The 22,197-nt window shown below is 42.6% G+C and overlaps 1 protein-coding gene and 1 long non-coding RNA gene across 2 annotated transcripts; both read right to left on the bottom strand.

Annotated features, from left to right (window-relative positions):
• Nucleotides 1–9,199: 9,199 nt before the first annotated feature.
• LOC127304624 (uncharacterized) lies at nucleotides 9,200–9,759 on the bottom strand. The gene is made up of 2 exons (XR_007853465.1): nucleotides 9,634–9,759; nucleotides 9,200–9,508 (listed from the first exon to the last, which is right to left on the bottom strand). It is a non-coding gene; the product is annotated as an uncharacterized lncRNA (long non-coding RNA).
• An 18-nt stretch (nucleotides 9,760–9,777) lies between these two features.
• On the bottom strand, nucleotides 9,778–10,595 carry LOC127304623 (uncharacterized). Its single transcript, XM_071820762.1, has 4 exons — nucleotides 10,366–10,595; nucleotides 10,095–10,274; nucleotides 9,908–10,018; nucleotides 9,778–9,820 (listed from the first exon to the last, which is right to left on the bottom strand). Exons 1-4 carry the CDS (start codon nucleotides 10,542–10,544, stop codon nucleotides 9,778–9,780), a joined length of 513 nt encoding a protein of 170 aa, XP_071676863.1. The 5' UTR covers nucleotides 10,545–10,595.
• Between the last annotated feature and the right edge of the window lie 11,602 nt (nucleotides 10,596–22,197).

Here is a 22,197-nt window from a genome sequence, read left to right as displayed (position 1 = left end):
CCATGATGTACAAAAGCTAGTAAATTTTCCCGGTCATAGAACATTCACCGGTTTATTTCCTTCAAGTCAATCATTTTAATTGAATTTAAAACATGATGGTACATCATGTATTTTTTATTAATTTATAGTGATGACCAAGAGGATAATCTTTAAGCATATTTCAGTTTTAACATGTATGTGCTTGATGAAACAAAGAAAATAATTATACAACTATAAAAAGAAGAGGGCGTATGAAAGATAAGTGTTACTGATCATGGAATATTCCATGTCCTGTTTTCTTGAACTCGATTTGGTTTGTGTCAAAGATGATGCTGACTATGTGTACATGTAGTCTTGTACTACTGCAGTACTGGCGTTCTGTTTGTTGAAAGCACGGCCGGCTGAAAGAGGTTTGAGCCCAAACAACCAGCAATCTCCTCAGAAAGAAAAGAAACATTAGATGCCTGAAAGGCCCATACCGATCAAGAGAAACACCGAGAAGTAAACGGACTCATGCAATAATCCTCTCTGCTAGTGCTAGCTAGCACAACAACACCCTCATCTACTTGAGAGTTCAAATTTAACTTACAACACAATAAAGACCATGATCCATGATCTACGAAAGCAAGTAAATGTTCGCAGTCACAAAACAATTAATGGTTTATTTGCTTCAAGTGAATCATTTTGGTTGAATAAAAAAATGATGGTACGAAAGCTAGTAAATGTTCGCGGTCACAAAACATTCACCGTTTATCGCTGCACCCCACAAGAAAAAAAAAGATGATATAAATTTGTGTAATTCTTCTTTTATACAAAATATCAGAAGAGGAAATCCATAAGAATATGTTATCTTCAGTTTATCATATTTAACCATGGTACCAAGTTCACACACTCAGACATGTGCTAGAAAAACAGGATCCTAATAGCGATAAACTAATTATTAAGACCGTGATGTAAGAAAGCTAGCACAGCAACACTCACATGCATCTACTTGAGAGTTGCAATTAACTTACAACATAACAAAGACCACTATGTACGAAAGCTGTAAATGTTCAGGGTCACAAAAAGTTCACTGGTTTATTTTCTTCAAGTGGATCATTTTGGTTGAATTAAAAAATAATGGTAGATCATGTTCTTTATTGGTTTACAGCGATGACAGACACAAAGAAAACAATTATACAACTATAAAAAGGAATATTCTACGTCCTGTTTTCTTGAACTCGATTTGGTTTGTGTAAAAGATGATGCTGATTATGTGTACCTGTAGTCATGTGCTCTTGTAGTACTGGCGTTCTGTTTGTGGAAATCACGGCCAGAACAGGAATATGAAGAGGTGTGAGCGCAAACAAGCAGAAATCTCTGCTCATGAAGGAAAAAAACACTTAGATGCCTGCAAAGCCCATACCGATCAAGTGACAGGTGAAAAATCCCACAAAAAAACACTGATAAATAAAATCATGCATGCAATCAGCCTCTTTGGTCTCTGCAAGTACTAGCTAGCCGAGGAAATCTATAAGAACCAGAGATTTAAACTTCAGATTATAATATATTTAACCAAGATACCAAGTTCAAACTCGACATGTGCTAGGAAACAATATCCTAAAACGATATAAACTTATTAAAGATCATAATGTAAGAAACTATTTGTAGCCCCGATGTTATCGCTACACACAAGAAAAAAGAAGATGATTTAAACATTTGTGTAGTTCTTTTTTATACAACATCAGAAGAGGAAATCCATAAGAATATGTTCTCAGTTATCATATATTTAACCATGGTACCAAGTTCGCGCACTCGGACATGTGCTAGAAGAACAGTATCCTGAGACACTATAAACTAATTAAGACCATGATGTAAGAATGCTAGCACAATAACACCCGCATCTACTTGAGAATTAAAATTGACTTACAACACAACAAAGACCATGATGTAAGAAAGCTAGTAAATGTTCCCGGTCACAAAAATTTCAGTGGCTATTTTTCTTCAAGTCGATCATTTTGGTTGAATTAAAAACATGATGGTACACCATGTTCTTTGTTAGTTTATAGCAATGACCAAAAGGATACTGTGTAAGCATACTTCATTTTTAACATGTGCTCAAAGAAACAAAGAAAAAAGTACAACTTGACAAGCTAAGTCTACTACAAACGATCAGGTGGGCGATGACGACGGCGACTCCCTCCCTCTTCTCCACCTCCTTCGTGGATTATGGCCACACTTCCTCGATCTAGGCGGCATGGATGCCATCCTTCGGTGGGATTTCTCGCCAGGCTTGGCCCTGGCGGATCAGGTTCGTCGGTGTTTTGGATCTACGGTTCTTTTCTCTCCCTCACCTTCTGCCAAGGAATTTTTCTTGGTTGTCTCCTTTTCCTCGGCTTCTTTTTGCCTCACGGAAGAATCTGTTGGCCTAGTGTTGCAATGTTGTGTTGGTGGTATTGCACAATGTTATAATGTTCACAAGATCAGTGATCGGTGCTTTCGGTTCTCCTTGGCTTCGAACAAAGTGGGCCATTTTATCTATGGATTAAAGGACAGGGTTTGGCCAGATTTTGTTTGCCATTTTTCTCTATTCTGAGGTGCTCATCCTGCTCATTCTGGATTTTTCAATCATACAATATTGAATTCTGGTATATTGTAAATGGATCATTTGGTGGCACAACGTAGCCCAACTTTGCTACGTCCGAATCTGGATCTTCTGGCAGATAGTTCTGCAAAGGATAAATTGGTCTCTGCGGCTAAAGAGCTGGCCAAATTTGGTTTTATCAAGGATTTTAATGCATCCAATGAACGATCCTCGCTGGTATTCTCCGTTGAACTGCTTCTAGTGATCCATCAACGAGCTTCGTCGGTCTCTGCTACACCACCGCCGGTGGCTCCTACGGTGGTGATGCCTCAACGGTCCTTCCTGGTGGGTCAGTTATATGTTCATTGTTGATCGGATCATGCAAGTCTAGGTGAATGTTCTTTTGTCGGCCCTAATTTTGCGAGATTGCTATGCCAAAGTCTACCCGTGCACACCCTTGAATTACTGATCAGCGGCAACGAGGATATTTAGAGGAAGAGATCATGCAGATGTTGCACTTACCAATTATCCCGCCCAAAGATTTGGTTTTTGAATTCATTGGTCGTTGCTATAAATGTGGGCTTCGGGATCATTTACGTGAGAACTGCACAGGGTTCTATGCTGATTGTGCTCATTTGGACTGCTGCTGCGCGCGGTGTTTAAATGCTCCTGCTCGCCCTTGCTCTAAATGTTTTTTACCTGAACATAGCATAGATTGCTACACTATTGGGCTGTGCTGTAAAACCTGCAAACAATTGTGCCATTGGGCATGATAGTGTTCCTCGAAGCCTGGTAGAATTTGGAGAGTCAATAAGAGAGAAATAGATCATTTAATTGTTCGGAAAATCTGGGTAGTTAAGGAATTAAGAGATATTCCACCGTCAGTCCCAGCTCTTTCGGATATCGTTCCAACTTCCTCATCTGCTCCAATTGCGTCCAGGGTTTCCTTTGCCGCCGACATGGCCACCTTATTAGTGAACCCGCTGGCATTTTTACCTGATGGGATGGCGGTTGATCATGGACCTGCAGATCGCAAGGTTAGAACAGATTTGGTTGTTCCCCTGTAGCTCCTCTTCAGCATGACCGAGTTCTTATTGCAGAGACTAGTAGATTCATGCATGTGCATCTAAGGCAAATGGTTAGAGAATCGATCAAGGATATGCTAGTTGAGTCAGGATACATTGTGCGCTACTTTGATGATAACCCTTTTGGTATTGGCGTGTACACTTTCCCAGAAACCTTGGTTACTGATGTAGTGGTTAATTTGTCTTTTGAATTGGATGATGAAACAACTGTTACTTTTGTTCGTCATGATGTGGCTAGAAACATGAGACTTACCACCTTTGGCCGTGAGATCTGGATTCTTTATCTGGGATTCCCTCTAGATTACCAAACCGATTATTATGTGAACAGTGCTATTGACGACTTTGGCCAGTTGTCTATTTGGCATAATCCTAGAGGAAATAAGAAGTTTGTACTGGTTAAAGCTTGAATTGTGGATCCCAAATTTGTCCCTAGAAGCTTGGTCATGCATCAAATAGGAGGTGCTCGTCATAGTTGGACAGTGCATGTTATTATGCTCAGGAGTGCAGCTTGGACTGCTCACATACATGATGTTCCACCACCACCTGAAGACCCTGCCCCTGCTAATGGAAATTCTCACCCTATGTATGGACCTGAGATCAGCAGCAGTTGGCCACTTGGCTCCACAATAATCAACAAGTGGGAGGGCACAATGGTGGAAATCAGCACCAGGTGCAACACATCCAAGTTCAGCAAGATGAGAATATAGTACATCCAGCACAGCCTACTCAACTACTCCATAAAGATCCTCCTTTGTTCAACTTTTAGGTGATGCTTGAGGAGCAAGGTGTTCCTTTTTTGCTGGGGTCCCACCACCTGCAACAAATGTGATAGAAAGTCCTATGCAAGCATGGACAGATAGCATATCTGACTCATCCTCTTCCTCTGCTGATATCATGGATTTGGATGTCCTTGGATCCATTCAGATAAATTCCTTCAATTTGAATTCTGCTTCATTTCAAGATATGCATGCTGAGATATGGGCTAGATTAATACTGGTGAAAGCAATTGTGAACTCCACACCTTGCTCTAACTGATGGGAAATTTATCACTGTCCAAATTCAGTTACCTTCATCTGTTTTCTTTGAGATGGTTCATGAGTTTGTGTCTCTTTCTAATTGAAGGAAAGTTGTCAGGATGGATGTTACTTGTGCTCCCTTAAGGATTTTGGACACTACAACTGAAGATCATGTTGATAGCAATGTACATGTGGGCCAGAAGAGAAAGAAAAGTTTACTGGAGGCGCCAGAGAGCACTCTGCAAGTGAGAAGAAGCCCTCGTAGCGACAAGTATGATGGTTTCAAACCAAGAAATGACTCAGATACCAAGACAGTGAAGTCCAAGGTGAAGCCCAGGAAAAATTCAACTATAAAGAGAGCTCCAGCTGATGCAACTGCATAACATCTAATCTTTATGCAGGATGCAATTATTAATTTTAATTTTTAAAAATAAAAAATATATAAAATCCTAAATTTTTAGCAAAAAACTTAAATCTTCCTGCTTTCATATTTTAACTTGGAATTTTGAGAATCTAAAAATTGGCTAACCGGGTAAACCCACGATCATTTTGATATATTATACGTTTTTTTCCGACGTCGTATGCAAAAATTAATGCGGTTTCACCATTTTTCGAACCTTTTTTGCAAAAAAAGTGAAAATTCAAATTTATCAATTTTACCTAATAGTAGGTTGCGTAACATACAGAAATCTCAAAAGATTTTATTTTTTGAATTTTTTTTACCATTTTTGTTTATATTTTACAGACCTAAAAAAGGTGGTCCACGGGGGGGGGGGGGGGGGGGCGTGGTGGTGCCTGGGGAGGCAAAAAACCTTTAGCACCGGTTCGTGTTCTTTAGCACCGGTTCGTAACACGAACCGGGCTAAAGGGTTCGCAGTTGACGCCAACTCTTTAGCACCGGTTCGTGTCACGAACCGATGCAAATGCCCCATGGACGTCCAGACCGCACGAACCGGTGCTAATGACCCCTTTAGCACCGGTGCAAAAGCTCTTTGGAGCAAAAAACCAAAGCCCTTGTTTCTACTAGTGATTACCTCTTCCATCTTATTTTTAAATTTAGTTTTTAACTATGGATATCACTGTCCTGCAATTTGTGTTTTTCACACAGTTGTTTACTATTATGATTTTTTTGCAGGCTCAGTTATTAATACTGACTTCCAAAGCTTTCACCAATTTGTTTACTCGTTATAATTCCTTCGGGTTAGTGCACTAGAAATGGAGACCTGGACAGTACAAAGAAATTATCCTTCGGTGTAGTGCATATCCAGGTCGCCACAGTTGGCACACAACTAGTATTTGAATTCTGTGGTGCATATGTACAATGGGCCCTTGATATCGTTTCACCCTAGGGCCTCCGAAATCTATGGACTGGCCTGGGTTCGGACTAAAATTTTCGATCGACCAAAAGGTGGAGTAAAATCTGTTCATCGACATCACTCTTTGCTTTTTGGAAATCATCAGATGGTCTTTTCATATTGGTTGCTTTTTGGAATCAGCAGGTGGTTTTTTGATAAGTTGCTTTATGGAATCAGCTACAATCAGGGGATAGTTTTATTGGCTGCTTTTTGGTTCGGGTCAGCTAGATCTTTTTCGATGATTTAGGCTCGTCGATCTCTTCGTTTGCATGCACTTATATCATGTGTATCAACGATGGTGTGCATATGCATGCACGGTGTGTGGATCTACCACCAAACTGCAAGCAGCTCATTCCTTTGTGATCATCGAGTGGGTGCCTTTTAGTTACCAGTGATTATCATGCATGCTACTGCGCCTTAGAACCGATTTACTCAGCTAGCTACCACTAGAAGATCAGAGGATGATAATTCATATGTATGCTTTTAGTTCTCAGTGCTTTTTAGTGGGATTTTTCACCTCTCACTAGACGGCATGGGCCTTGCGGCATCTAATTAAGTACTTTTTCCTCATTAGCAGATTGCTGGCTGTTTGGGCTCAAACCTCTCCACTTACTACTGTTCCTGCTTCAGCTGCCCAGCTTTCCACAAACAGATTGCCAGAGTACATGACTACAAGGTACACATAACCAACATATTTTTGTACACAAAGCTAATCAAGTTCAAATAAATAGAACGTACAATATTCCATGACTAGTAACACTTAACAGTAGTGAAGTTTTCTTAGGGCAGGGGGCCATTGCCCCCCCCCCCCCCCCCGCCCCGCCCACTCTAGATTTTTTTAAAATACATTTTTTAAGCTAATTTTTTATATATTACTTAAAGTTTAAGTATGATTGGTGTTGTGGCCTCCTAACAATCTCCATTACACACAAAAAACTTATAATATATTAGTATTGGACAAGAAAAATATTAGTGTAATGCAATAGCAAACTAAATAATATTTACATTTGAAAGATCCATGGTTTTTGAAAACTTGAAGAAGACGTATTAAAATATTTATTTCTATTGATCAAGCGAACTATGCCATGGTTCTTATTTCTACCAATAGCTGCTTGTGTACACGTGTATATACATATATATATCTTTAAAATTAATAATAATAAAATTACGTGGGCAGGTGTTGTTCTGGACATTTGGGAACGGCTAGAGAGAAATCGTATCTTCAGGAAAAAATATTTAAATATTTTTTTTGTTAAAAGAAGTTGGAGTAGAGGCATAGCTTGGACCTTATATATTTTATAGAATTATTCTAAATGTTACATCCTAAAACATAAATATAAAAATAAATATTTGGGAAGAAACATGGTAAACTGTAAACTGTAGCTTAGGACGTCTATATTTTTTGAATTATTTTAAACTTGACAGCCTAAGTACAAGTATAAATATATCAAGCATGTAAAGAAATCTTGAGCCGGAGCCCTCGCTCCTGAAGGACTTGGGGCGAGCGCCCCTTTGCCCCTACCTATGGGCCGGCTCTCAAACGACACAAACCTAGCAACAAATCATGAGGGGAAAGGAAGAAAGAGTAAACAAATAAAGCGCACAGATCCCACACACTAGTCACTGGAGCAGTAGCATCGCCTACCTGATCTATCCCAAAACCCTGACGGTGGCTCCTCTTATCCCTTGAGCTAGATCACTCTTCCGGTCCGGTGCCTGAGCAAATGTGTATACCATCAAGCCAAGTGCCTCGCAAATGTATATCATGCATAGGCGGAGGGAGATCAGTACATGGGTGTACGAATGTACACCCATTATTTTTACAAAAGCTTGGATATCTGTGTATAATTCACATGTAGAGCAATAAACATCAGGTAAATGAGCAGAAATATGAGTAAAAATATGACTCTGTACACCCATTATTCACACGCTGACTCTGCCCCTGATATCATGGATCGGGGGAAAGGAACAAAGGGTAAAAAAACAAGAACACAGATCTCACACTGGCCACTGGAACGCTTACCTGATCTCACACTTATCCCTTCAGCAAGCTGCGCCGATGCTCCCACTCTGCTGTGTGCTAGTTCTCTCGCCAGTGACGGAGACAAGGGGGCACGAGGGGGGGGGGGGGGGCGGCGCCCCCCCTATGCTCATGATTTTTCTTTGAACACAAGCCATGTCAGCTTCTTATTTCTGTGATTTTAGCTAGTTCTCCCCCCCCCCCCCCCCCCCCCCCCCTATACATCATTCCTGGCTCCGTCCCTGTCTCTCGCTCAAGCAAGAAACCCACCCAGGTTTATGTGTCTCGCGCAAGGAAAAGAACACGCTAGCTAGGTGATGGTTGCCAAGTTTTTACAATGCTGCGTGAAATATAAAAGAAAGAAGAAGGAGGTTTGGTTCGCTGCTCTGACCAAATGTGTCCTGATCAAGTGCCTTGCTTTTTTGCATTCGTAATTTTTCAACACGGGGGCTCAGAACAATCGATGCGCTGGTGAGACAAGGGACTAGCTATGACATACCATGAAGCTAGCATTCCGTTTTCAGAATATTCCACGTTCTTTTCAGACACCAGAGCCACAGGGCGGCGTGCATTGAAGCAGGACGACAACTGCATGCATGCAAGAGTACGTACGTACTAGCTAACCAAGTGGTATGCGTACGTACAAAGACAGGTGAAATGCATGCAAACTTTAACTTAACATTAATCAACCTATGTAATATGAGCCAAATCTTTAAAAAAACTCCCTCAATCCTATAAAATTTGTCTTAACATTGCCTAATTTAGATGTATCTAGACACTATTTACCATCTAGATACATCAAATTTAGAACAACACTAGTGGAAAAACGCTGATCAATACCGGTTCCAGAGGGCCATTTGCACCGGTTTAGCAACCGGTATAAAATATCCGGTGCAAAAGGCCCCCCCCCTTTCCTACCGGTTCCTTACGAACCGGTATAGATGGCCCTCCACGTGGGCGCCCAGGAGAGCGCACGTCGATGGACCTTTCGTACCGGTTTGTACTACAAACCGGTGGCAAAGGTAGGCTGCCTCGGCAGGGAAAATTCGAGAATCTCTGCCGCGGCAGAGAATTCAGGGTTTAGGGTTTCTGTAGGGGTTTAGGGGTATCGGAGCGTTTCATATCGCGTCGATGCACCGGAAATGCGTTTGGGTTTACGTAGTACATGAAGATCAAGGTGATGCATATAAAGTTGGTGCATATAATATAACACACATGTAATTGCATAAGTAGTACTCTCCGATGCAAATCAAGTCGATGCACCATAGTACAAGCATGAAGATCGATCTATTACACACATGTACCATAGTGGTACACTCCGAGTCAAACTATATATACACACAAAGCAATCGAGGAGCTGGAGAAGATCTTTATGCATAGTGGTACTCTCCGGATGGTGGTATGACTTCCCGAAGGAAAAATCCCGCCAATTCATCGCCGATTGCTTTGAAGCGCTCCTCGATTCCGATCTTCTCCCGCTTTCTTCTCAACTGTAAAAGAATAAGATGAATACATGAGCTATGTGTGTTATATCAAATCACAAATCAAACAATTATTACTGAAACTCAGCACAACTTATGGTAAGAAAATAAATTTGTGAATATTATTTTCGTACCTCTCTATTTCTTTCATTATTCGCTCTCTCGCTGACAATTCTGTGGATGTACTCGCAAACGTAGTATCCACATAGATTAGTCCCCGGTGGTTGTTTTGCGCATTTCTGTACAAGAATATAATTCAGTCAAACAATAATGAAGTATCAATCATGGGACTGATCTTCCTTGATGAAAGTTTCCCATACGCTGCCCGACAAAAGAAAATGCACAAAAGAGTTATCAATCAGTTGATATCAGGAAACTAACAAAAAAACCGATAAGAATTTGAATTACCTTTTGAGCATAAGAAAACAAGACTTGTATTGTATAGGCTCTTTGGTTAGTGAGTCAAAGACTTCAACTTCTCCTTCGTACATTTTAATGACGATAAGAATAAAGTGAAACCTGCGCACGTTTAAATATGTAGTGTCATATATATAAGTGAGCAAAATAGAATGTGTTATAAGAGAGTAACACTCACTGGAAGTTGTAAGGCCAAAGTATTGTCTTTTTGTCACGTTGTCGCTTCAAAAACCTTAGCAAAGTCTCCGGTGTATCCCTGTTATAGAGGGGTTCTTCTATGGTCTTGACATGCATTGTGTCCGGGTCAATGAACCCAATGTCCTTGATTTCATCCCTTTTGCATTCGAGCATCTTCAATCTGCATAACATAGCGCACAAAAGATTATAATTTGCAGATAATCAAGGAGCTGAGCTAAAGACTTCTCAAATTATATAAATAAATCACTTACAGACAATAGCAACTGACGATAGATTTGTCGAGGGCCCGAAGATTGTATAACTGGAAAAGCTCGGAGAAGTCAACGCTCACAGAGTATTCTTGGAAGTAGTGCTCTTCCTTAACTCGCACCATGATAGTCTCCATCCCTCCCTTTGCGGCAACACCGTACCACGTATGCAAGTTACGCATACTTGTTGGTAGCTTGCTGAGATTCTCGACCAAATCTTTCCCTTGAACATATTGATATACCCGAGCTTTGAACGGTAGCGTAATCGGTTGAGATTTGTCGAGAACTTTGAACGGCCTTCTCGTCAAACACCTTTAGAGGGGGGACCGATTTAACGGGTTGTTCTCCGAGCTGGTAGACTTGGTGTATCCCTTTTATCTCCCTGATACCCGAGCTGGTAGTGGGGTTTTTCGCCTCCATCATTTGGTCGTACGACCTTTCAATAGAACGCCTATAGTCAGATGGCGGCGATGGTTCAGGGTTATACAGATTCTCGACTGTACGATAAACCTTCACCGGATCTAGTGTCTTCTCAAAAGGTATCTCTGGCTCTTTCTTAGCAAAAAAGGCCCTCCGCTGGGACTCAACGGCTTCCTGGTTTTCCTCGGGAGTTTTTTCCCAAGGTAACTTCTCAATAGGCGGCAGTGGTTTCTCCTTTCTAGATCTCTTCTTAGGCGGCGTACCATTCCGCTTACCAGGCGCTGTCTTACGCGGAGGATCTCGAGGTGGTGGACTCATGCTGGGGTCCCTCTCAGGTAGGTATGGACTTTGCTGCTCATGTGGACTGCTAGGAGGAGGAGTCGAAGGCCTTTGATGCTCATGTGGACTGCTATGAGGAGTCGGTGGCCTTTGCAGAAGGACGACGTACTTCTTCGGCCATAGGGCGAAACCGTGCTTGACATCGGCAAGTGTCCTCTCATCGTCACCTCTAGGAATATCAAGCTCCACTGATTCAAAAGCCGGAACAACTTCATCCACCCCGACACGAACACAGCCAGGTGGAATGGGCATATGGTGGTGCGTTGCTCCTTCTTCACTTGGGTAAACATAACCGACCGCCACCTTAACAGACGCGGTTCTGAATAACATATAGAGCTCGCAATCTGTCTTCTCCGTGACATAATCCACGGGGTAGCTTCCTCCACATCCGTCAAGATGCGTGGAACCCACACTGCTTCTTCGCTGAGATGGGGCGGCATCGGCTTGAGGATCCTGTAGGAACATCGGCTGGTCAGGTGGCCTCTGATTTTTCTCAAGCGCCTCCACCCTAGTTAACAATTCCGTTACAATGTCGGCATCCTTCTTCTTCTTCCGCGAACGGCTTCTATAAGTGTCAGCGGACTCTGGGAACGCTTCCTTCATGGTGAGACCTGGGCGAGCTCGTACCCGTCCAACGTGTTCAGGATTCCCCAGAGCGAGTGTCAGCTCGTCATTCTCTCTATCGGGAATGTACTCTCCCTTTCGAACCTGTTCAATTGCAGCTACAAGCTTCGGTACGATTTGCTCAATCTTTTCCTTCCATTTTCCCTTCGCAACGATGATGCGCGTAGATGTACACGTCCGTTGGGAACCCCAAGAGGAAGGTATGATGCGCACAGTGGCAAGTTTTCCCTCAGTATGAAACCAAGGTTTAATCGAACCAGTAGGAGCCAAGAAGCACGTTGAAGGTTGATGGTCGCGAAATGTGATGCGGCGCAACACCAGGGATTCCGGCGCCAACTAGGAACCTGCACAACACAACCAAAGTACTTTGCCCCAACGAAACAGTGAGGTTGTCAATCTCACCGGCTTGCTGTAACAAAGGATTAAACGTATCGAGTGGAAGATGTTTGCAAAGAAAACAGTAAAACAAGTAGAATGTATGCTATGGAAAGAATAGGACCGGGGTCCACAGTTCACTAGAGGTGTCTCTCCCATAAGATAAAAGCATGTTGGGTGAACAAATTACAGTCGGGCAATTGACAAATAGAGAAAGGCATGACAATGCATATACATGACATGGTAAATATAGTGAGATTTAATTGGGCATTACGACAAAGTACATAGACCGCCATCCAACTGCATCTATGCCTAAAAAGTCCACCTTCAGGTTATCGTCCGAACCCCCTCCAGTATTAAGTTGCAAAGCAACAGACAATTGCATTAAGTATTGTGCGTAATGTAATCAATAACTACATCCTTAGACATAGCATCAATGTTTTATCCCTAGTGGCAACAGCACATCCACAACCTTAGAACTTTCTGTCACTGTCCCAGATTCAATGGAGGCATGAACCCACTATCGAGCATAATTACTCCCTCTTGGAGTTAAGAGTAAAAACTTGGCCAGAGCCTCTACTAATAACGGAGAGCATGCAAGATCATAAACAACACATGAACAATAGATTGATAATCACCATAATCATAGTACTCTCTATCCATCGGATCCCGACAAACACAACATATAGAATTACATATAGATGATCTTGATCATGTTAGGCAGCTCACAAGATCTAACAATGAAGCACAACAAGGAGAAGACGACCATCTAGCTACTGCTATGGACCCATGGTCCAGGGGTGAACTACTCACTCATCACTCCGGAGGCGATCATGGCGATGAAGAGTCCTCCGGGAGATGAATCCCCTCTCCGGCAGGGTGCCGGAGGCGATCTCCAGAATCCCCCGAGATGGGATTCGCGGCGGCGGCGTCTCTGTAAGGTTTTCCGTATCGTGGCTCTCGGTACTGGGGGTTTCGCGACGGAGGCTTTAAGTAGGCGGAAGGTCAACGCGGGGGGCCACACGAGGGGCCCAGGGGGCAGGGCCGCGCGGCCAAGCCCTAGGCCGCGCCGGCCACCCCCCTGGCTGCCTCGTGGCCCCACTTCGTTAGGTCTTCGGTCTTCTGGAAGCTTCGTGCAAAAATAGGACCCTGGGCGAAAGTTTCGTCCAATTCCGAGAATATTTCTTTACTAGGATTTCTGAAACCAAAAACAGCAGAAAACAAAGAATCGGCTCTTCGGCATCTTGTTAATAGGTTAGTTCCAGAAAATGCATAAATATGACATATAATGTGCATAAAACATGTAGGTATCATCAATAAAGTGGCATGGAACATAAGAAATTATCGATACGTTGGAGACGTATCAGCATCCCCAAGCTTAGTTCTGCTCGTCCCGAGCAGGTAAAACGATAACAAAGATAATTTCTGAAGTGACATGCCATCATAATCTTGATCATACTATTTGTAAACATATGTAATGAATGCAGCGATCAAAGCAAAGGTAATGACATGAGTAAACAACTGAATCATATAGCAAAGACTTTTCATGAATAGTACTTCAAGACAAGCATCAATAAGTCTTGCATAAGAGTTAACTCGTAAAGCAATAAATCAAAGTAAAGGTGTTGAAGCAACACATGAGAAGATTAAGTTTCAGCGGTTGCTTTCAACTTGTAACATGTATATCTCATGGATATTGTCAACATAAAGTAATATAACAAGTGCAATATGCAAGTATGTAGGAATCAATGCACAGTTCACACAAGTGTTTGCTTCTTAAGGTGGAAGGAGATAGGTAAACTGACTCAACAATAAAAGTAAAAGAATGGTCCTTCAAAGAGGAAAGCATCGATTGCTGTATTTGTGCTAGAGCTTTTATTTTGAAAACATGAAACAATTTTGTCAACGGTAGTAATAAAGCATATGAGTTATGAAAATTATATCTTACAAGTTGCAAGCCTCACGCATAGTATACTAATAGTGCCCGCACCTTGTCCTACTTAACTTGGACTACCGGATCTTTGCATGCCATGTTTCAACCAAGTGTCACAAAGGGGTACCTCCATGCCGCCTGTACAAAGGTCCAAGGAGAATGCTCGCATTTCGGATTTCTCGCTTTTGATTATTCTCAACTTAGACATCCATACCGGGACAACATGGACAACAGATAATGGACTCCTCTTAAATGCATAAGCATGTAGCAAAGTTATTATTCTCATATGAGATTGAGGATATATGTCCAAAACTGAAACTTCCACCATGATTCATGGCTTTAGTTAGCGGCCCAATGTTCTTCTCTAACAATTTTGCATGCTCCAACCACTAAAATGATAGACCTTCAGACAAGACGGACATGCATAGCAACTCACATGATATTCAACAATAGTTGATGGCGTTCCCCAGAAACATGGTTATCGCACAACAAGCAACTTAATAAAATATAAAGTGCATAAGTACATATTCAATACTACGATAGTTTTTAAGGCTATTTTGTCCCATGAGCTATATATTGCAAAGGCGAATGATGGAATTTTAAAGGTAGCACTCAAGCAATTTACTTTGGAATGGCGGAGAAATACCATGTAGTAGGTAGGTATGGTGGACACAAATGGCATAGTGGTTGGCTCAAGGATTTTGGATGCATGAGAAGTATTCCCTCTCGATACAAGGTTTAGGCTAGCAAGGTTATTTGAAGCAAACTCAAGGATGAACAAGTGCAGCAAGACTCACATAAAAGACATATTGTAAACATTATAAGACTCTACACTGTCTTCCTTGTTGTTCAAAACTCAATACTAGATATTATCTAGACCTTAGAGAAACCAAATATGCAAATCAAATTTTAGCAAGCTCTATGTATTTCTTCATTAATGGGTGCAAAGCATATGATGCAAGAGCTTAAACATGAGCACAACAATTGCCAAGTATCACATTATCCAAGACATTTTTAGAATTACTACATGTAGCATTTTCCAATTCCAACCATATAACAAATTAACGAAGAAGAAACTTCGCCTTGAACATTATGAGTAAAGCCTAAGGACACATGTGTCCATATGCAACAGCGGAGCGTGTCTCTCTCCCACAAAGTGAATGCTAGGATCCATCTTATTCAAACAAAAACAAAAACGAAAACAAACCGACGCTCCAAGTAAAGAACACCAGATGTGACTGAATAAAAATATAGTTTCGGGGAGGAACCTCGATGATGTTGTCGATGAAGAAGGGGATGCCTTGGGCATCCCCAAGCTTAGACGCTTGAGTCTTCTTGAAATATGCAGGGATGAACCACGGGGGCATCCCCAAGCTTAGAGCTTTCACTCCTCTTGATCTTAGTATATCATTCTCCTCTCTTGACCCTTGAAAACTTCCTTCACACCAAACTTCAAGCAAACTCATTAGAGGGTTAGTGCATCATTAATAATTCACACATTCAGAGGTGACACAATCATTATTTTCACTTCTGGACATTGCATAATGCTACTGGACATTAATGGATCAAAGAAATAAATCCAACATAGCAAAAGAGGCAATGCGAAATAAAAGGCAGAATCTGTCAAAAACAGAACAGTCCGTAAAGACGAATTTATAAATGGCACCAGACTTGCTCAAATGGAAAAACTCAAAACTAATGAAAGTTGCGTACATATCTGAGGATCACGCTCGTAAATTGGCAGATTTTTTCGAATTTTCTACAGAGAATTATGCCCAGATTCGTGACAGACAGCAATGCTGTTTCTGCGCAGCAATCCCAAATATAACATCAACTTTGACATAGAAACTTTACTTGGCACAAAAACATGATAAGGAGAGGTTGCTACAGTAGTAAACAACTTCCAAGACTCAATAAAACAAAAAATTGCTGTAGGTAAAAACATGGGTTGTCTCCCATAAGCGCTTTTCTTTAACGCCTTTCAGCTAGGCGCAGAAAGTGCAAATCAAGTAACATCGAGAGTAGAAGCATCAACATCATAGCTTGTTCTAATAATAGAATCAAAAGGCAACTTCATTCTCTTTCTAGGGAAGTGTTCCATACCTTTCTTGAGAGGAAATTGATATTTAATATTACCTTCCCTCATATCAATAACAGCACCAACAGTTCGAAGAAAAGGTCTTCCCAACACAATTGGACAAGATGCATTGCATTCGATATCCAAGACAACAAAATCAACGGGGACAAGGTTATTGTTAAACGTAATATGCACATTATCAATCCTCCCCAAAGGTTTCTTTTTAACATTATCGGCGAGATTAACATCCAAATAACAATTCTTCAATGGTGGCAAGTCAAGCATATCATAAATCTTTTTAGGCATAACAGAAATACTTGCACCAAGATCACATAAAGCATTACATTCAAAGTCATTAAATTTCATTTTAATGATGGGCTCCCAACCATCTTCTAACTTTCTAGGAATAGAAGTTTCAAGTTTTAGTTTCTCTTCTCTAGCTTTTATGAGAGCATTTGTAATATGTTTTGTAAAGGCTAAATTTATAGCACTAGCATTAGGACTTTTAGCAAGTTTTTGTAAGAACTTTATAACTTCAGAGATGTGGCAATCATCAAAATCTAAATCATTATGAGCTACAGCAATGGGATCATTATTCCCAAGGTTGGAAAAAATTTCAGCAGTTTTATCACAAGCAGTTTCAGCAGTTTTAGCAATTTCAGGCAGTTTTGTACGCTTTGCACTAGGAGTAGAAACATTGCCAACACCAATTATTTTACCATTGATAGTAGGAGGTGCAGCAACATGTGAAGAATTAGCATTACTAGTGGTGGTAATAGTCCAAACTTTAGCTACATTATTCTCTTTAGCTAGTTTTTCATTTTCTTCTCTATCCCACCTAGCACGCAACTCAGCCATTAATCTTATATTCTCATTAATTCTAACTTGGATGGCATTTGCTGTAGTAGTAATCTTATTATCAAGATCATTATTAGGCATAACTTTCAACTTTAAAAGATTAACATCAGAGGCAAGCCTATCAACTCTAGAAGCGATAGTATCAATTTTATCAAGCTTTTCCTCAACAGATTTGTTAAAAGCAGTTTGTGTACTAATAAATTCTTTAAGCATGGCTTCAAGACCAGAGGGTACACTTCTATTATTGTTGTAAGAATTCCCATAAGAATTACCATAACCATTACCATTAGCAGAAGGATATGGCCTATAGTTATTACCAGAGTTGTTCCTATAAGCATTGTTGTTGAAATTATTATTTTTAATGAAATTCACATCAACATTTTCTTCTTGAGCAACCAATGAAGCTAAAGGAACATTATTTGGATCAACATTAGATCTACCATTCACAAGCATAGACATAATCACATCAATCTTATCACTCAAGGAAGAGGTTTCTTCAACAGAATTTACCTTCTTACCTTGTGGAGCTCTTTCCGTGTGCCATTCAGAGTAATTCACCATCATATCATCAAGAAGTTTTGTAGCCGCCCCCAATGTGATGGACATAAAGGTACCTCCAGCAGCTGAATCCAATAAATTCCGCGAAGAAAAATTTAGTCCTGCATAGAAGGTTTGGATGATCATCCAAGTAGTCAGTCCATGGGTTGGGCAATTCTTTACCAAAGTTTTCATTCTCTCCCATGCTTGAGCAACATGTTCAGTATCTAATTGTTTAAAATTCATTATTCTACTTCTCAAAGAAATAATTTTAGCGGGAGGATAATATCTACCAATAAAAGCATCCTTGCATTTAGTCCATGAATCAATACTATTCTTAGGCAAAGATAGCAACCAATCTTTAGCTCTTCCTCTTAATGAGAAAGGAAACACTTTCAATTTAATAATATCACCATCTACATCTTTATACTTTTGCATTTCACAAAGTTCAACAAAATTATTGAGATGGGCAGCAGCATCATCAGAACTAGCACCAGAAAATTGTTCTCTCATGACTAGATTTAGTAAAGCAGGTTTAATTTCAAAGAATTCTGCTGTAGTAGCAGGTGGAGCAATAGGTGTGCATAGGAAATCATTATTATTTGCATTTGTGAAGTCACACAACTTAGTATTTTCAGGGTTGGCCATTTTAGCAACAGTAAATAAAGCAAACTAGATAAAGTAAATGCGAGTAACTAATTTTTTTGTGTTTTTGATATAGCAAACAAGATAGCAAATAAAGTAAAACTAGCAACTAATTTTTTTTTGTATTTTGATTTAGTGCAGCAAACAAAGTAGTAAATAAAATAAAGCAAGACAAAAACAAAGTAAAGAGATTGAGAAGTGGAGACTCCCCTTGCAGCGTGTCTTGATCTCCCCGGCAACGGCGCCAGAAAAAGTGCTTGATGCGCGTAGATGTACACGTCCGTTGGGAACCCCAAGAGGAAGGTATGATGCGCACAGTGGCAAGTTTTCCCTCAGTATGAAACCAAGGTTTAATCGAACCAGTAGGAGCCAAGAAGCACGTTGAAGGTTGATGGTCGCGAAATGTGATGCGGCGCAACACCAGGGATTCCGGCGCCAACTAGGAACCTGCACAACACAACCAAAGTACTTTGCCCCAACAAAACAGTGAGGTTGTCAATCTCACCGGCTTGCTGTAACAAAGGATTAAACGTATCGAGTGGAAGATGTTTGCAAAGAAAACAGTAAAACAAGTAGAATGTATGCTATGGAAAGAATAGGACCGGGGTCCACAGTTCACTAGAGGTGTCTCTCCCATAAGATAAAAGCATGTTGGGTGAACAAATTACAGTCGGGCAATTGACAAATAGAGAAAGGCATGACAATGCATATACATGACATGGTAAATATAGTGAGATTTAATTGGGCATTACGACAAAGTACATAGACCGCCATCCAACTGCATCTATGCCTAAAAAGTCCACCTTCAGGTTATCGTCCGAACCCCCTCCAGTATTAAGTTGCAAAGCAACAGACAATTGCATTAAGTATTGTGCGTAATGTAATCAATAACTACATCCTTAGACATAGCATCAATGTTTTATCCCTAGTGGCAACAGCACATCCACAACCTTAGAACTTTCTGTCACTGTCCCAGATTCAATGGAGGCATGAACCCACTATCGAGCATAATTACTCCCTCTTGGAGTTAAGAGTAAAAACTTGGCCAGAGCCTCTACTAATAACGGAGAGCATGCAAGATCATAAACAACACATGAACAATAGATTGATAATCACCATAATCATAGTACTCTCTATCCATCGGATCCCGACAAACACAACATATAGAATTACATATAGATGATCTTGATCATGTTAGGCAGCTCACAAGATCTAACAATGAAGCACAACAAGGAGAAGACGACCATCTAGCTACTGCTATGGACCCATGGTCCAGGGGTGAACTACTCACTCATCACTCCGGAGGCGATCATGGCGATGAAGAGTCCTCCGGGAGATGAATCCCCTCTCCGGCAGGGTGCCGGAGGCGATCTCCAGAATCCCCCGAGATGGGATTCGCGGCGGCGGCGTCTCTGTAAGGTTTTCCGTATCGTGGCTCTCGGTACTGGGGGTTTCGCGACGGAGGCTTTAAGTAGGCGGAAGGTCAACGCGGGGGGCCACACGAGGGGCCCAGGGGGCAGGGCCGCGCGGCCAAGCCCTAGGCCGCGCCGGCCACCCCCCTGGCTGCCTCGTGGCCCCACTTCGTTAGGTCTTCGGTCTTCTGGAAGCTTCGTGCAAAAATAGGACCCTGGGCGAAAGTTTCGTCCAATTCCGAGAATATTTCTTTACTAGGATTTCTGAAACCAAAAACAGCAGAAAACAGCAACTGGCTCTTCGGCATCTTGTTAATAGGTTAGTTCCAGAAAATGCATAAATATGACATATAATGTGCATAAAACATGTAGGTATCATCAATAAAGTGGCATGGAACATAAGAAATTATCGATACGTTGGAGACGTATCAAACGATCAGCCCTGTCTTTGGGTCCAACCCTGCCCCATGCGCGAACAACCAGAACTTGGACCGTTCGGGCCAGTCCCATGTCTGTGGAGTGATTCCTGCATCCCACGAGAAGATCATGGCTCCCATCTGACTCGTTCCTGGATCGTTACAAGCAACGTCCAGGACGCTAAAATCCTAACCGAAACAAACGGGAAAACTGCAAAGTGTTAACTGACGAAACTGAATAAAACTAACACCTAGCACTACCATGACAGGGTTTATGCCAACAGAGCTGGTGGCCAAGACGACGGCCGCGGAGTTCGCGCGCCGGTACGTGCTGGGCAAGGAGCTGGGCCGCGGCGAGTTCGGGGTCACGCGCCGCTGCCGGGACGCCGCCACGGGCGAGTCGCTCGCGTGCAAGACCATCCGGAGGCATCGCCGCGGGGGCCGCGGACGCGGGGCGCAGCGCAAGACCGCGGGCGGCGCACGCGGCGGACGTGCGGAGGGAGGTGGCCATCATGCGGCGCATGTCGTCCCGCGGCGGGGCCGCCGTCGTGCGGCTGCGCGAGGCCCGCGAGGACCCCGACGGCGCCGTGCACCTGCGAGGGCGGCGAGCGCGTCCCCGGCAGCGAGGTGCATTTCGTCGAGCACCATGCGTGCACCTACCGGTGGTGTGCGGCGGTGTGTCGCGCGGATGGCGACGGCCTCCAGCAGGGGAACGGCAGCGTGGCGCGCAGCGGCGGCGGCCACGGTCTCGCGCGGTGGCGGCGCATCGGCGGCGGGCAACGGCGCCGAAGAAGAAGGGGAGGGAGGCGACGGGGCGGCGCACACATACCTGCAGAGGCGCGCGAGAGAGGAGCGGGCGGCGGCCGACGGCGACAGCGAGGCTGCAACGACGACGGCGAGGCTGCGACGTCGACGGCGAGAGCGCGCGGGGTCCCTGTGCGTGGACGACGGCGACGGCGAGGAGCGGCGCGGGTCTCTGTAAGGCCTCGAAACTTAACTCGGATTTGGGGATTGCCCACGCGCGGCTAAGGGAAAATGGAGCGAACCCCCTTTGGCACGGTTGGTGCCACCAACCGTACTGAAAGGCCTTTCGTACCGGTTGGTGGCACCAACCGGTGCCAAAGGTTTTTTTTTGTTTTTCTTTTTTCTTTTTCTGTTTTCTTTTCTTTTGCTGTTTCTTTTTCTTTTCTTTTTCTTTTCTGTTTATTTTTTCTTCTCTGTTTCTTTTCTTTTCTTTTCTTTTCAATTTATTATTTTCTTTTATTTTCTTTTCTATTTATATTTTCTATTGCTTTTATTTTTTCTTTTCTTTTCTATTTATTATTTTCTATTGCTTTTCTTTTTCTTTTCTTTTCTATTTATTTTCTTTTCTATTTCTTTTTTATTTATTTTTTCTATTTCTTTTCTATTTATTTTTTCTTTTGCTTTTCTTTTTCTTTTCTATTTATTTTCTATTTATTTTTTCTATTGCTTTTCTTTTTCTTTTCTTTTTCTTTTCTTTTCTTTTCCTGTTTCCTTTTCTTTTATTTTCTATTTATTTTTTCCTTTTCTTTTCTTTTCTGTTTCTTTTCTATTTCTTTTCTTTACTCCCGCCATGACGCCGTCCGCGCGGGAAAGTTTCCCGCCCCGACGTCGCGCGGGAAACTTGCCCGTCACGATGCCGCGCGTGGGAGAAAAAAGGCGAGAAAGAAAGGGTGGGAATACAATTTTGTTACGATTGAACTCGAATTAAAAGTAGCTCAACTGAAAATTAAGATACATGGCCAGATTTGACTGTTGGAGTCATTCAGTCATACTCGTGCCTAGCCCTATAGTACTCGCCACTGTAGTCGTCGTAGTCGCCGTCATCATCGTCGCTGGCATCGGGGTCGCGGTAGTCGAACCTCGGCGGGAGAGCACGCGTGGGCTGGGACTGAGGGTAGCGCAGGCGGGGGCCACGGTAGGCCATGACGCCCTGGAGAGTCCGGCCGTGCCACCACAGCCGACGGCCGGCCTCGTTGAAGTTCGAAGGAGGCGGGCCGCCCTCCTCGTGCCTGGCAAGCGCCCTCTCACGCCGATTGATGAAGAAGCTTTCCCAAGTCGGGCTGTAGTCGGGATGCCACTGGGGATTCCTCCGCTGCTCTGGCGTGAGCTCGAAGTAGTAGTGGTTCGTGATGGCCATCTCGCGCGCCACACCTAGAGGGACTGGAGGGACCGGTA

The sequence above is a fragment of the Lolium perenne genome, chromosome 5 (assembly GCF_019359855.2).
Source record: "Lolium perenne isolate Kyuss_39 chromosome 5, Kyuss_2.0, whole genome shotgun sequence".
NCBI lineage: Eukaryota > Viridiplantae > Streptophyta > Magnoliopsida > Poales > Poaceae > Lolium > Lolium perenne.
Note: the sequence above shows the minus strand (reverse complement) of the source record. Positions and strands in the feature narration are given on the sequence as shown.

What these genes read in the sequence shown, in the direction of transcription:
- LOC127304623 (XM_071820762.1), bottom strand. Translation starts at nt 10,544, where the DNA reads ATGCGTAACTTGCATACGTGGTACGGTGTTGCCGCAAAGGGAGGGATG. An exon ending in CTTTGGCCTTACAACTTCCA is followed by an intron (nt 10,019 to 10,094) that starts GTGAGTGTTACT and finishes AAACGTGCGCAG; the next exon opens with GTTTCACTTTATTCTTATCG. An exon ending in TGTTTTCTTATGCTCAAAAG is followed by an intron (nt 9,821 to 9,907) that starts GTAATTCAAATT and finishes TTTGTCGGGCAG; the next exon opens with CGTATGGGAAACTTTCATCA.